At 54.1% G+C, this 16,170-nt stretch overlaps 1 protein-coding gene across 1 annotated transcript in view; it reads left to right on the top strand.

Annotated features, from left to right (window-relative positions):
* The window catches only part of RAD18 (RAD18 E3 ubiquitin protein ligase), a gene marked incomplete at both ends in the record, with an annotated part of 55,087 nt that extends 46,700 nt beyond the window's left edge, over positions 1-8,387 (top strand). Inside the window, 2 exons of the mRNA XM_080718244.1 lie at positions 3,018-3,080; positions 8,300-8,387. Coding sequence (XP_080574370.1) covers positions 3,018-3,080; positions 8,300-8,387 — 151 coding nt within the window. The remainder of the gene's footprint in view (positions 1-3,017; positions 3,081-8,299) is intronic.
* Positions 8,388-16,170: the final 7,783 nt, after the last annotated feature.

Genomic DNA, 16,170 nt, shown 5'->3' on the forward strand with positions numbered 1-16,170 from the left:
CTCAGCAACTTAGACCATGTTTCAAAACAAAAAATTAAATGGGTTGAGGGTGTAGCTGGGAAGTAGAATGCCCTGCATTCAATCCCTCGTGCCAAAAAGAGCAGCGGTGTCTACTTAGGCTCGCTTGCTCCCTGCCCGGGTGCACCAGAGGGAGCGGCCTTCTCCTGTGAAGGATTGTGTTAGATGGCTTGGAAGTCTATGAAGGGAATTTTGATCCTCCAGGCTTATTAAAATGACTAAGACTTCAAAAATATGAATTACTTCTCTCCATAAGGAAGAGATCTGTGCGTGATAATTTTAGTAATACTGACTGCTATGCCCAGTGGTCTCTGTAAAATCTTATTTGCGAAACTGTGTTTAATTTCAATAATGTGGCTTTTTTTTTTTTTTTTTTTTGGTGGTACTAGAGCTTGAACCCAAGGGCCTTCTACCTCCAAGCTACACCTCCAGCCCTATTATTCATTCTTTATTTTGAAACCGGCTCTCACTAAGCTGCAAGGGGCCTCACTAAGTACCGAGGCTGTCGATGAACCTCTGGCTCTCCTGCCTCAGCCTCCCAAGTACGGGGATTCCAGGTGTGCACCACCGTGCGCGGCAATAATGTGGCTTTTGAGTAGAAGGGAGTTAAGTGTACTAGTCTAAAAAGAAATGAACAGCCAAGCGTGGTGGTGCGCACCTACAATCCCAGTACTCGGGAGGCTGAAACAGGAGACTCCCAGGTCCGCAGGCAGCCTCAGTTACTTAGTGAGGCCCTCCACGACGTAGTGAGACCCTGTTTTAAAATACAGAATGAAGTAGGACTGGGGGTGTGGCTTGGAGGTAGAAGGCCCCTGGGTTCCATCCCCAGCACCGGAAAAGAAAGGAAGGGGAAAGGGAAGGGGCAGCAGTCTGGTGTCCGCGTCTCAGCCTCGACCCTTGGGTTCCGCAGACATCGCAGACCCTCCTGAGGCTCCAGGCGCCCGGCTTCGCCTCCGGCTGGGTGACCCGTGAGGCCTGGGTGGAGGGGAAGGGGACGGCCAGAACAGGGGCCACTGCGGCTGGCTGTCACTGCAGGAAGAGGCGCCAGCAGCCCCGCCCGGTGCCGCTTTTTGTGGCCTCCCCTGCCATCTGTTCCCACTGAGGTAGCATAAAAAGCACTTAGGCTCGTGCCATTAATGCTCTGCAAATATTTTCCTTTAACAAACCAGCGGTCTGTGCTGGTGCTGTGACAGCCCCGAGGTGAACGCCGGCAGGAGCTGCCCGAGGAGCGCTCTGCAGCCTTCCTGTCTTTGGTGTCTCTTCTCCGGGTGGGGGAGGCCCGCCTGCCCCTGGGCAGTGACCCCGCGGCGCCCAGAGCAAAGTCTCGGCGGGCCGGCCTCCCCAGCTCCGGGCGGGCATCCAGAGCCGCAGTCTCACTCTGAGGACGGGGGAGGCAGGGTTGTTTTTTGGGGGGAAGGCCAGACTGTCCCTATTTTTATGTCTAAATCATCAATAATACATACACACGGATGCGCTCAAGGAAAGCCACGGTTCTTAGTTTTAAATTTTCACGGGGAAGGTGTGGGGGCCTAAGAGAGCTGTTTGGGGCTGTAATTCCGAGAGGTTGGGAACGCTGCCTGAGCTCTGCAGGCAAAGCAGAGCCGCGGCTTTGTCAGGGCGGAACGGCCTCAGTTCTCTCCTCCAGCTGTTCTGCTCATTCCTGTAGGAAGGAGGAACAAGGGTTGGGGAGGGTTGACCGGTCAGACGTGGTGGCCTGTAATCCCAGCCCGTGGGAGGCGAGGCAGGAGGATCGCGGCCTCCGGGCCGGTCTCAGCAACTTAGACCTGAAGCAAAAGTAAACGTGGGCCGGGGGCATAGCTCAGAGGTAGCGTGCCCCTGAGTTCCGTCCCCGGTACCACAGACAAGGGGGGTTAGGACCGTTCCTGTGGGAATGGGGGTGTCGTGGATATGAGCCCTCCCTAGTAATAAAGTTCGTGAACTCTGCTTAATGTCCTTTAAGGCCTTCTGTTCTTCTTTTTTTTCTTAATAAAAGCTACGTCTAGGCAGTTGTTTAATAAGAAGCTTTATGATAAGCCAGTTTCCGGCGCAATTGATGATAAATTAATGTGTTAACTGTTCTCCGGGAAACTGGCATCTGAGCATGAAAAAGTAGTAGACGCCGTGCGTCGCCGCGCAGCTGGGCAGAAACGCCCTCTTGTTTTCATGGTGCCGAGGATCAAATGAAATATGACGGGCGCTTTGATTGGCGTAGAATATTGGAAAGTCTCGTGACAGTAGTCCATTTAGGACCAGGTTTCGGTTGAGAGATTTACTTAAGCTTTTGTGATTATTTTTTATTATTGACTATCACCTTTTATGGCTTTACGAAATTCAGCTGATGTATTATAAATGGTAAGTATCTGAAGCCCAGGGCTGGAGTGTTCACGTCCCTACACGGCTGCGAAGTCATCTTCACCGTGGAGCTGGTGAGCGTACTCTTCAACCCCGAGTTTTCTTGTGCCAGTTTCCTTTTTTGTGGTACCGAAGATTGAGCCCAGAGGCATTCTGCCTGCGAGCTGCACCCCCAGCTCGATTTTAGTTTTCTTTTGAACAGTTAACACATTAATTTTTCATCAGTCAATGTCGCCAGAAACTGGCTTATAATAAACTTTCTTATTAAACAACTACCTAGATATAGCTTATATTCCGAAAGAACGTAGAAGGCCCTAAAGGACATTAAGCAGATTTCACGAACTTTATTTTACTTAATTTTCTTTGGAAACAAGGGCTCGCTAGCTGAGAGTCTCACTACTTGCTGAGGCTGGCCTCGAAGCTACAATCCTCCTGTCTCAGCCTCCCCAGCACTGGGATGGCAGACGAGTGCCCTCGTACCCAGCTCGCAGATGGCCATCCTCCGCTTCGCTCCCCTGCGCAGACCTGGCGCCACCTCTGGTCTGCTGTTCTCTGTGGCGGTAGCGATGGCCTGGCTGCTCTTCCTAGAGCTTTCTGTAAGTGGAAGCGCAGCCTCTGTCTGGCAGTACTGACATCGTGTCCTTTAGTTCCAGTTCCGACATCATAAGGGACCTGCTGGAAGAGGAGGAGGCCTGGGAGGCGTCGCACAGGTGAGTCCTGCGTGGCCCGCAGCGTGATCGGTCTGTGCGCTGCTTTTCAAACAAGAGTAGGAGGAAGTGATCCTCGTGTGTGCGAGCTAAAGGTCTCCAGCTCACCACTGGTTTCTGTAGCTTGTGCTAAGCAGTACTTTGCCGAGGCTGGCCTCAGACCTGCATTCCTCCTGTCTCAGCCTCCTGAGCACTGGGATGATGGGAGTGCCACCATGCCTGGCCTTCTTAGCAGTCTTTGATGCTGCAGATGGCTTCCACTGTCTCTTCCTCAGCTTCCGAGACGTGCCTGGCTTTTGCCTGGCTTCCCCGCACCTTCTCTCCTCCCTCCTTCCCTGCTTCAGCTTCTCGGCTGCGATGACACTGATGGTGTCCTGAGCTTACCTCCCCCGCCTGCTGCCCCTGGAGCTCCAGGCAGGCGCCCGCGGCAGGCGCAGCGTCCCTCTAGGATATCTTGGCGCATCCGGCCTGCCCGGGCCCCGCCTGCTCCTCACCCGCCCTCCACGCTTTCTAAAACAAAGGTAAAAGCAGGACCCTTCTCCACGTGTGTTTTAGTCAATTTCTTAAACCCACAAGCCTCAGTGTCCCCCTGAGCCCTGTCCCGGCCTCTGGTGCAGCCTGGCGCAGCCCCGTGGCCTTGCGTGGGAAGCCTCTCCGCCGCGGCGTGCTCCAGCCCCTCCAGTGTGGCTGTCCTCGTGTCCACGGTCCATTTCTTGTAGAGAGAGTGTGGTGCTTGCTAGTTGGGTTTTGCTCACCTGTACCTCCATGCACGCCCACTCATGCACACGTGTGCTCACTGCACTGACGGGTCTCGCCGTGTCGCTCGGCGGCCTCCGCTGTGACCTGCCCTGCTTCCCAGAGCCGGATCTCAGCCTCCACGCCCAGCTTCTCGGCCTCTCTGGAGTCGGTCTGATTGCCGCACTGCGGCTGGAGTGATCGTCTCCAGGTGCACGTGGGATTGCTGTTACTCACCCCTCTGCGTTCAAAATCTCCAGTGGGGCCGGGCGTGGCGGCCACGCTTATAATTCCTGCGCTTGGGAGGTGGAGACGGGAGGATCACGCTTGCTGGCTTAAGAGACCCTGTTTCCAAATAAAAAATATAAAAATAGGTCTGGGAGTGTAGCCCGGAAGTAGAAGGGTTTCCAGGAACCCCAGTACCACCAAAAAAACAAAAAAACAAAAAAAAAAAACTCCAGTGGGTTCTTGTTCCTCTTAAGACTGCTGAGAAGTGATTTAAAATATGCTTAAAAGGTCTTTAATATGCTTTAATATGCATTTAAGCAAATGTCCTCTGTGATCAGGTCTCCTCCAGATCCATTTCTTTTTTTTTTTCTTTCCTTTTTTTTTTTTTTTGGCAGTACTAGGAATTGAACCCAGGAGTATTCTACCTCCAAGCTACACCCCATGCCCTATTTTTTATTCTTTACTATGAAACAGGGTCTCACTGAGTTGCAAAGGGCCTCACTAAGGAGATGAGGCTGTCCGCGAACCGTGATCCTCCTGTCTCAGCCTCCTGAATGCTGGGGTTACAAGCGTGCGCCACCGCGCCCGGCTCAGACCCATTTCTTAAAGTGATGTTTTATGAGAGTTTAAGAAACGGGCTTCGTAGTTGGATGTGCTGGTGCACGCTTGTAATCCTGTGCTTGGGAGACTGAGGCAAGAGGGGCACAGGTTCATGGCCAGCCGGGGCAACTTGTGAGGCCCGCCAAGCTCAGAGCCTTTTCAAAACAAAGAATAAAATAAGATCGGGGGTGTAGCTCAGAGGTAGAATGCCCCTGGGCTCAATTCCCAGTACCACCAGAAGAAAGAAGGAGGGAGGGAAGGACGGGTGGAGGCAGGGGGCTGGCTGCACTCCTCGTTTACATCACGTAGCATTCTTTAGCCTCCACTTCTAAGACAGACACTTCCTCCTTTGCCAGCTGCTTCCTCTCCTGCCCGTCCAAGCTGAGCAAAAGCGCGACGCAGTGGCCGGAGCAGCCGCGGCTGGCATGGCACGCTCAGGCCGCGAAGCCTCTGCTGGCAGGAGGTGCACGGAAAGCACGTGCCACCGCGCCAGGCTCCCCGCCTCCCTCCGTGTGAGCGCTGGGGGAGCGCGCTGGCCTTTCCTGGGTGCCTGGCTCCGGGGCCGCTTCTCAGGCCCTTGCCTCTCTGCCCCCGCTCCTGCTGCTCTGCGAAAACCAAGCTCGGCCCTTTATTTTATTTATTTATTAATTTTTTTGGTGGTACCGGGGTTCCTGGAAGCCCTTCTACCTCCGGGCTACACTCCCAGACCTATTTTTACATTTTTATTTGGAAACAGGGTCTCCTAAGCCGGCGCGCGCGGCTGGCTTCGAACCTGCGCGATCCTCCTGTCTCCGCCTCCCAAGCGCGGGGATGACAAGCGTGCCCACCGCGCCCGGCGAGCTGGGCCCTTTAAATGTGCCTCCTGCGCCAGCTCTCCTGCGCTTCTGTGTCATCAGTAGAGGGCACCGGGGAGGCTCTTTTCTCTTGACGCTTAAGCTGCCGCGTGGCCTGGTGGTGTGCGGTTTCCGCTGCGGCCTGCTGGCATCTCTGCCTGCACCTCTGGCCCGCTCCCGCCCTCCCTGTCTGCCCAGGCTCCTTGGCGGCCGTCTGTCTGGGGCTTGCTGTCGCCTGGCCTTGCTGGCTGGCTCCGTTCCTCCTGCTTGGGCTCGGGTTCGCTCTCTGGGTCTGTCCCCACGCTCCCTCTCCCCACAGGCATCTCGCTGTGCCCACGGCTTCTTGCTGTTCCCGGCTCCTGGCCTCCTGCTTTGCCCCGGGTTTAATTTGGGTGATTTTTTTGTGGACACCGCCGCAGCTCACTGAGCCTTTCTCAGCTTCTCCATGAAGCGTGCGAGGCCTTCTCTGACCCAGTGAATTTTCTGCAGGACCCATCCCGTCTCCCGTGGGTGGCGTGCGGCTTCTCCACCAGCACCCTCCCCTCCCACATTCACGCAGTGGTCTTGAAGTCCTGCTCCGGCGGCCCGCACGCGGCCGCTCGCTCTGTCTGCAGCGGGCTTTTCCTTGCTGCTTGAGAGTGGACATTTCCACTGAAGGCTGAGCCCAGCGTGAGGGGCCTCTGCCATGCGGCCTTCCCTCTAGAGCGACCCGCCCCTAATCCCATCCGCTCCTGGCTCCTGCATACGTCTTGGTGTGGGCTGCGGGGAACCACAGGGCTTCTCTGCCGGCTGGTCCAGCCTCAGTCCTAGGCCAACCCCACGCCTGGACCTCAGCCACAGGACGTGCCCAGCGCCCTTGCCCCTGCCCCTGCCCCTGCTCCTTCCGCAGTAGTCAGGCTGCCTTGACCGCAGCTCTGCCTGGTATTCCGTGACATCAGGAGCCTCCTCCAGAGGCAGGGCGTGGAGTTTCTGCCAGTTTCCCAGCAGCAATGAATCTTTGCCGGCATTGCCACAAATGACGTCTTGTCCTGACCCCTCCGGCGGACCGCAGAGGCCGAGCAGCTGTGGCCCGAGCCCCACCCTCCAGCACACCTGCCCTGGCCCCTGCTTCTCCAAGACAAGCTAGGCCCGTGGGCTTCAGTGCGGCCTGTGCTCAAGAATTCATGCCAGGCTCTCAGCAACCTAGCGAGACTCCGCGTACCATTAGAACTAAAATAGGGCTGGCGGCTCAGCGGTAAAAGGCCCTGGGTTCCGTCTCCAGTGCCGATAGAAACTAAGAATTCGTGACAGGGCAGGGGCCACAGCTCAGTGATAAAGCCTTGCCTGGCATCCATGAGGCCTTGGATACAACAGTCCCTAGCACCAAAAGTAAAATAGGAAAAATTTAGCTGGGGGAGGTGGTGCACACTAGTAATCCCAGTACTTGGGAGGCTGAGACAGGAGGATCTCGGGTTAGCAGCCAGCCTCAGCAACTTAGTGAGGTTTTCTGAAACTTAGTGAGATCCTATTTCAACTAGGGCTGGCTGTGCAGCTTGGAGGTAAAATGCCCCTGGGTTGCATCTCCAGTGCCACACACAAATAATAATAATAATAATGATAATAATAATAATAAAAATTTTCACAAGAATCTTAGCTGTTTTCTCCCTGCCTGGGAATAATAATAATAATAATAATAATAATAATAATAGTAATAAATTTCACAAGAATCTTAGCTATTTTCTCCCTGCCTGGGAATAATAATAATAATAATAATAATAATAATGATAATAATAAATTTCACAAGAATTTTAGCTGTGTTCTCCCTGCCTGGTTGTACGGCAGCTGCCTCTCTTTCTAGTGCTTTCTCCAGCATGAGAGAATTTGTGTGGCCCGCCTCTCTTTGGAGGAGCTTATTTTTCTCTGGCGTTTTGTTTTCTTAATCACCTTACCATGTCCACTCTCTGACCAGCTCAGGAAGAGTTATGAGCAGATCTGGCTGGTGTGTGTTGCTAGGGTGAGATAAAGCTGTTTGTTTTTTCAGATTTCTGCATGACAAGATACTAAGCAGAAACATAAAAACGCTAGATGTCGATGTGGAGGAGGGGGCTCCGGGCGGGGGGGGGGCGCTGGTGGAAGAAACGTCGCCCATAGTCAGGGTCCCCGAGCCAGCCGAGGCCGCCATGGGGAGGGAGGCCCCAACCTGTGTCTCTGCCGCCCGTACCTCGTCACGATGCCCGACTGCAGCGCCCGGTCAGAATAAGGAAGATCCCAAAAGGAAGTTTTTGTTTTAATATATTTGTGGTATTTCCAGTGTTTCAGGGATTATAATAGATACCCTGAACTATTCACTCACTACCTATAGAGTTAATATCATTCCATCGCCTATTAGATTTAGGTATAGTAGAATCAGTTAAAAAAAGAAAAGGAAGCCAGGCGTGTTGTCGCAGGCTTGTCATCCCAGCATTGGGGAGGCTGAGACCTGGAGGATCGCGGTTCGAGGCCAGCCTCAGCTACTTAGCGAGGCCCTCTGCAACTCAGCGAGACCCGGTTTCAAAATAAAGAATAAAAAATAGGGCAGGGGGTGTAGCTCGGAGGTCAAATGCCCCTGGGTTCCATCCCCAGACCCGCAAAAAAAAAGAAAAGAAAAGAAAAGAAAGGTATGCTGTTCCTGGCTGACTTGCTGTGGTCTTTCCGAATTCCTCTTTTCTCAGTGCTACAGTGGAAATACGGACAGTAGGAAGAGTGACCACTGCAGACCCACCATAGGCGGGAGCTCTGGATCACAGGGCAGGCCGACACCCCAGAAGGGGCCCTGGATGCTGACGGGCGCTCCCCCTTTGTTTTCAGGACCGATCTTGAGGACCCGAGCCCGCGGGGGAGTCCGGAGAGCCGCCGCGCCGAGACGGAGCCCAGAAATAAACGCAACAGGAATTAGCGCGGGGTTTCGTGTTACGTCCTAACGTTAAGTGGTTTTCATTGTTCTCTGCTTTCCCAGGGGGGAAAAAAAGGTTACAAAACACCCCAACTTGGCAAGTTTTCTCCTGCCTCTGAATTTAGCAAAATTTGGTAAAAGGGTTTGGTCGGTTTGGCCTCCAGCCCGCCGTCCTCCGGTCTCGGCCTCCCAAGCAGCGGCTGCACCCCCGCGCCCGCTTGCCGGCTTCATTTTCGGGTGTCTCGACACCATTTTCCCTGCCGCCGCTGCAGGATGGGGTTCTTTAGACCTTCTTTCCTCGACAAGCACTTGAGGGCTGTGTTGGCCGCGACTCCCACCCGCGGGGCGCCTCCTCCGGCGGTGGCCGGGATCCCCAGGGTGCTCGTGAGACCTGTCACCCGGAGTAGTTACAGTTTAAGGGCGCGGAGTTCAAGTCACCGTGGAAGCGCTGGGTGTGTTCTTACGAGGCGGCTCTTACGTGACTACTGCGAGTTCTTCCTTCTCGGGTCACCAGCTCTAACCCTTTGGATCCCGCCTGTTTAACAAGAAGTTTGCAATAAACGGCTTCGGCAAATGAGCGGGCAGTGCATCAGTCTGAGTCGTGTCTTATTCCTGCGCGTCCCCGCACGCTGTGCGCGTTTGCCAAGCGTCGGTGTGGAGGGCCGACCCTGTGCCCCGTGCACCCCCCCGGCCCCCCCAGCCCGCGTCCCGCGCCCGCCGCGGGTTTGGCCTATACGGGGTTTTCTGGTTACGGGCGGAGTCTCCTGGCAAAGAGGTCAGCGGTTTCGCACTGAAATGGCCATCTGTTTTGCTCGCCTTCGAGACGCCTGTAGAGGTCTTCGCGGCCACCATCGCGGGGCTGGAGGCGCGCTGAGGCCCAGCGAGCAGCGCCCCGAGCACGGGAGCGGCCCAGGCCCGGGCGCTGCTTGCTTTACGAGCCGCCAGAAAGCTTGCCGCGCTTGAGAAGTGCTTATTGCATGAGAAGTCGCCCAGCCCGCCACAAATGAAACCGCCCGTGGTGACGATTTTATTTGCAGCGAGAGGAAGTTCAAGGCTGCGGCCAGACCCAGGCTGGGGGACCTGGCACCCGAGTTGACTCGGTACGTACTCGGTTTTCTGCTCAGTTATATATCAGCGCGTCTGGGCTCTGCGAATGCCAAGGGGCCAGAGTTGATCTAACAAGAGCGGCATTGAGGTTAGAACTCAGGGGCATTTGGGCTCTACCTCCACCCCTATCTTACGTTTTATCTTGAAATAGGGGCCTGCGCACTTGCCGAGGCTGCCCTTGAACCTACGGTCCTCCTGTCTCAGCGTCCCAAGTACTGGGTTTTCAGGTGAGTGCCAGCACGCCCGGCTCAGAAAGGCATGCTGAGATCCAGTTAAAGCCTGGCGTGGTGGCGCAGGCCTGTAATCCCCGCGCTTGGGAGGCTGAGACAGGAGGATCGCACGGGTTCGAAGCCAGCCTCAACTACTGAGTGAGGCTCTCGGCAACTTAGTGAGACCCTGTTTCCAAATAAAATAGAAAAAAGGTCTGGGCGTATAGCCCGGAGGTAGAAAGCCTCTGGGTTCCACCTCCAAAAAAAAAAGAGACTCAGTTAACAAAGATTTGGGAACCTGGGGTCAGGGTTAGCTCCAGAATCGAAGGCCATGGACTCCTAGTCCTACAGTCCCCTCTTAGTGAAACCCATGCCTCCAGTCACCACGCCTTCGCTGGCCCTGGCTCCTTTGCCCGTGACTTCTCAGGGCACGACGCTGCCCAGTCCTGTGCACACGAGGCCGGCTGGGCCTGGGGAGCAGCTCCGTGTCCAATGGAGAAGACACCCACACTCTCTGCCACGCTGGCATCGCTTCCCCTCCAGTCTCCGCTGCGTTCTTCCACCACCCCCATTGAGAATCATTGATTTGTTTGAAAAAGGAGTTATATCCATAGGATCCTGTGATTAATTCAGGGTGGTATGCCTCAAAGGACTCACACCCAGGCATGGTGGCTCACGCTTGTAATTCCAGTGCTTGGGAGGCAGAGACAGGAGGATCGCAGGTTCGCGGCCAGCCTCAGCTACTTAGGCCCTCTGCAACCTAGTGAGAACCTGACTCAAAATAAAAATTAAAAAGGGCTAGGGGTGCCGGGCGTGGGGCGCACGCTTGTCATCCCCGCGCTTGGGAGGCGGAGACAGGAGGGTCGCGCGGGTTCGAAGCCAGCCTCTGCTGGCTTAAGAGAACCTGTTTCCAAATAAAAAATATAAAATAGGTTTGGGCGTGTAGCCCGGAGGTAGAAGGGCCCTGGGTTCCATCCCCAGTACCACACACACAAAGTGGAATCAGTCACTTGGTTAACATTTATGTCAAAAGTAGATGAAATAGAGAAGGCTTTGTGGACAAGTGTGTTTGTTTGTTTGATGTACCTCTGAGCCCTGTAGAGTAAGAATTATCTAGAGCACTACACTGGAACCAGCTTTGCTTGAATCTTAAAATTGAGTCTGAGTTTCCTTTGAACTGGGAAAAGGCAGAAGAGTGGATATCAGAATTCTTAGCATCAGATAGAAGAAAACAGCAGTTCTTTGGCGGAGACGCACTTAGGTCCGTCAGGAGCCAGGTGCACTTGGGTGCCGGGCATGTAGCTGTCCTGATAGGTCCCGCTGGCTGCGTCCAACCGCAGTGCGCTGTCCCGCAGGAGAGGCCGGCCCTCCTCGGGCGCCAAGCCCACTGCACCAGAAGAAAGGTGCCTGGCAAATCCAGGGCCGCCCGCACACATGCGCGCGCACACACACGCACAGTGCCTTCACTCAGCATGTTTCTAATGCCCTCTCATGGCCGCCTAACAGTCCATCTGACATCTGCCACATTCCACACAAACATTCTGGTCTGGGGCACGAAGGGTATTCTTTCCAATTCTGAATAATTTCGAAGCTGGCGCTGTGGCGCAGATCGTTTTCTTTCCTGTATCACTTCCTTCGACGAGCTGCCCAGCAATGGAGGTAGGAGGACATTAGCTTTGGATAAAATATGCAGCCAGCTTTGCAAAAGGAGAGGCCGCAGGTTCCAAAATTCTACAGGACGTTTGCTCTGTGGGATTAAAAATAAGAGATACCAAGAAGAAACCCCGGAGCTCATCAGGGAGAATCTCACAGCAAGCACAGAAGCTTGCTTACATCTGGCTGCCCCTGTTCACTTACCTAAGCTGCGGCTTCAAAAATGGAAGGGAACTAAAGGACAAAAGGGAGAGATTGTACGGTTATCGCAGTCAGTCTAGAGGGCCCTGGGCGTCGTTGTCCTGTGACAGTGTTTTGTTTGTGTTTGAAACCTCCAGGGGATGGCTGGGAAACTGCCGTGCTTAGCCCCTGGGCTTTGGACAAGCAGCTGGATACATTTTCTGGCCAAATTCTAGAGCCGCTGTTTTTCCAGCGCTGGCCGAGAGGGCCCAGCTGGTTCAGATGCCAGATGAATTAGCAGCGAGCAGCGGAGGCATTCTGCCACGATGGCGTGACAGAATGGGAGCCGGGGCCGTTCTGGTCCACGTATTATATACAGCTCCGGAACCGCACGGCACACGGTGGGAACCCGAGGTGTTCGCGTGGCAGTGGCAGTGTTTAGTTCCATTCGGGTCCCGTAAACACTAGCTTTCACGTGACTTCCATCTCTGAGAGCATTCTTCTAGCCCTGATAGCAGTCTTAACTGCAGAGTATACTTCTAGGTAGCCGTAAATTCATTATCTAATGGAATTGTTTTACTTGATGGTATCATCAGCATCATTGTTTATTTGCAGTGCTGGAGAAGGAATCCAGGCCCTCTACCACTGAACCACCACCTGCAGTCCATGCAACTATTTTAATATGAGCTGCTTGAATCCTAAACAGCACCTTTTGGAATGGTGGTACGCGCTTGTAATCCCGGTACTCGGGGACCCAGTACCCCCACACACACACTAAAAAAATCTCGAGTCAGGCATGGTCAGGAGACCGGAGGATCGCAGGTTCAAAGCCAAGCTCAGCTACTTAGGCCCTCTGCAACTTAGACCCTGTTTCAAAATAAAGAATAAAAAATAGGACTGGGGGTGTAGCTCAGAGGTATAATTCCCCATGGATTCAATTCCCAGTATTGCACAAGAAGTGAATATCTGCTGAGAACACTTTTCTTTGGTGGCATAACTATTAAGTTTCTGAAATCATCATTCTGCACAGAGTAGTTTTCTATGATGCTTTTGGGGAGGGCCGGGGTGGGGAAACAGTGCTAGGGATTGAACCCAAGGGCATTCCACCTCTGAGTTATACCCCGGCTCTACATTATTTTTTTATTTTGAAACAGAGTCTCATTAAGTTGCAGAGGGCATTGCTAAGTTGCTGAGGCTGGATGTGAACCTGTGATCCTCTTGTCTCAGCCTCCCTAGTACTGGGATCACAGACATGCACCACCACGCCCAGCTAATTTCCTGTTTTTAATACATGATGTGAGTGACTGTCGAGGCCAACCTCAGCAATTTAGTGAGACTCTCTATCAAAATGAAAAGGGCTGGGGGTGTAGCTCAGAGGAAGAGCGTCCTTGGCTTCAATACCCAGAACTCCCCTCACCAAAAGTAAAAACTTGAGTCAGGCATGGTGTAGCACACGTGTAATCCCAGTAATTGGGAGGCTGAGACCGGAGGATTGTGGTTCACGGACACCCTCGGCTACCTAGTGAGCCCCTCTACAACTTAGTGAGACCCTGTTTCAAAATAAAGAAAATATAGAGCTGTGGGTGTATGCCCCTGGGTTCAATCCCCAGTACTGAGAAAGAAAGAGAGAGAGAGAGAGAGAGAGAGAGAGAGAGAGAGAGAGCGAGAGAGCGCATAGTTAATAGAAAATAAGTCCATATATGTCAAAATATACATAAATGATTAAACTTAGTTAACACTAGCTAATATTCACCAAGTGTGCATGGGTGCCGACACTCAGGCCTTTACCAGTGGACTCAGACATCAAAATGGTAATGTCTTTTTTTTGTTTTGGTGCACTATAATTATACGTACCAGATGGACTTGGCACATGGTTATACGTGCACATACCATCATTTGGTGTGAATTCCCTGGTAGCTCTCTCCTCCCTCCTGTCCTCCCAGCCCTCCACCCCACCCGGGCTCATTCCTCGGCTGGTGCTAACCTCATTTCTTACAGCTAAGGAAAGTAGGCCAAGACTCGAGATGTCCTCCCACCAGATTGCCCCGGCAGATGTGACAGGATTTCTCAGATTGGATTTTAGAAGATCGGCTCTCTGACCCCATACAGCGAGTAAGAAGCATCCTCGCGGGAGCATCGTGCCGTGAGCGACCAGTCGGGACCAGGCCGGTGCTGATGCAACAGCGCCCGCCCGCCGCAGTGATGGACCACAGCCGGGTGCGTTCGGTGCTGCGCGCTGGGTTAGTGGGAACTTGCTGTGGGAGCCTGGGACTTGGGTCGGCTTCCAGGAATGGTTACAGTTTACCCGAGGCAAAGGAGGCCAGAGGGTGCCCGAGTCAGGCGGTGGGGAGCCAGGGGCGCCCCGGAGCCCGAGGCTGCGGCAGCCACGCTCCCGAGTGTCCTCTTTCCCAATCCCCACTTCTCATGTGCCTCTCCTACACCCCATCTTGGGGAAAGAGCATCATTCCATGAATATTCATCTAATCAGTGTTGTGTCAGGATGTGGAGACAGATGTGGGAGGAGGAAGCTCTCCTGTGTGCAGCTGCCGGGGTGACTCATCCAGTTCCAGGAGGCGCCCTCGTCCCCAGTGAAACAGCCTGGAGGGTCGGAGCCGGAAGGGGCCTTCGCTGGGAGACGGGCCGCCTTCCTGGTAGACAAAGCCCAGCGTGGGTTCGAATCTCGTGGGGGCTCCCCGTGGTCAGCCAGCTCCTGGCTGATGGCTGTGCGGGCGCCTGGGGGAGGCCTTGGCTCGCTTTTCTCTCCACAGCCAGGCACAGCCATGGCACGTACTACCATCCCGTCACTGGCTCCAGGCCAGCCTCAGCAGCTTAGGGGCTCTGAATATTAAAAAGTAAATAAAAATGGCCGGGGTGTAGGTCAGAGGTAGACCGTCCCTGGGTTCAATCCCCAGTATCAAAATAATAAAGATAGCCGGGCGTGGTGGCGCACGCTTGTCATCCCCGCACTTGGGAGGCGGAGACAGGAGGATCGCGCGGATTCGAAGCCAGCCGCGCTGGCGTAAGAGACCTGTTTCCAAATAAAAATATAAAATAGGTCTGGAAGTGTAGCCCGGAAGTAGAAGGGTTTCCAGGAGCCCCAGTACCACCAATAAATAAATAAATAATAATAATAATAAAGATAGAAATATTGCTGAAGCCCCCACAGAGGGAAGGGGCCATTGTGGCGGGGTGAGAAGGGAGGGTTGGGGCCGCCAGTCCTCTGCAGAGGGCCACCCGGCACCCCAGCTCCTCGGCCCCCACTCAGCGCCCCTAGCGTGCTCTAGCTTCCTCTCACCACCAGCTCAACCTTGGCTCTCTCACTCCGCTGGCCCCCTATTCCTATCCACTTCCCCACCACCAGCGAGACCGCCTTAACCTTGCCCTGGCCTCTCCTGCCGAGCCTGCCAGGTCCCCTCCCCACCCCACCCTACGAGGTCCCTCTCGGAGCCTCGTTGTTTGGCTGACTCCTGTGTCTGCCAGCGTCCCTTTGCTGTGACTGGTTCCTGAGATGGTCAGCTTGTTAAATGAAAGGTTCATTTTGGCTCACAGTCTTGGAGTTTTCAGTCTGCAACTGATTGGTCCCTAGCACAGAGCAGTACATCTTTTTTTTTTTTTTTTTTTTTTGGTGGTACTGGGGTTCCTGGAAGCCCTTCTACCTCCGGGCTACACTCCCAGACCTATTTTTACATTTTTAATTGGAAACAGGGTCTCCTAAGCCAGCGCGCGCGGCTGGCTTCGAACCTGCGCGATCCTCCTGTCTCCGCCTCCCGAGCGCGGGGATGACAAGCGTGCGCCACCACGCCCGGCCAAAGGTTTTTTTGTTTGTTCTTAGCTTTTTTTTTTTTTTTTCCAGGGGGTCTTTTTTTGTTTTTTTGGAACCAGGGATCGAACCCAGAGCGCTGCACCTGCAAAGCAGGCGCTTTGCCACTGAGCTATATCCCGGCTCATGAGCAGTACATCTTAGCAGGGATTGCTTTGTGGCCGGGATGCAAAAAGGAAAGGGAAGTGAGGAGCTGGTGTCCTGCAGTCCCTTCCGGCACATTCTCCCCTGACAGGAAGGCCTCCCAGTAGGCCCCGCCTTTAAAGACCCCCCCACTTCTGGTGTGTGCTAGGCTGGGGCCGAGGCCTGCACCAGTACGCGGGCATTCAGGGAACAGCTCAGATCCAGGCCAGAGCAGCCTCCTTGCACGAAGTGCCCAGAACCTAGTCTCCAGCCTTTGCCTTCTCTACCTGTGTCTTCTCAGCTGCTTGGCTTTGCCTCTAGTTCTGTAATTAACGATTCTTAAAACTGTTGCTGCCTCTTGACTCTCTTTAGCTAGCTTGACATGGCCACTCGACTCAGAGGCACCCCACACTCGGCGTGTCCAGGGCAGCTCCTGGTCTCACCCCCCCACCTTGGCTTTTCCCTGAGCTCCCCTGTTCCAGGTCATTAGACTCAGGGACAAAAATCAAGAAATAAGGTGCAAGCCGGGCGCGGTGGGCACGCTTGTGATCCCAGCATTGGGGAGGCTGAGACCGGAGGATCGCGGTTCACAGACAGCCTCAGCTACTTAGGGAGGCCCTCGGATGCTTTATTTTCTTAGTGTTGAGTTTCTTGAGTTCTCTGTATATTCTAGATATTAGTCCTCTATCGGGGG

The sequence above is a fragment of the Muscardinus avellanarius genome (genome assembly GCF_963383645.1).
Source record: "Muscardinus avellanarius genome assembly, chromosome: 22".
Classification (NCBI taxonomy): Eukaryota; Metazoa; Chordata; class Mammalia; order Rodentia; family Gliridae; genus Muscardinus; species Muscardinus avellanarius.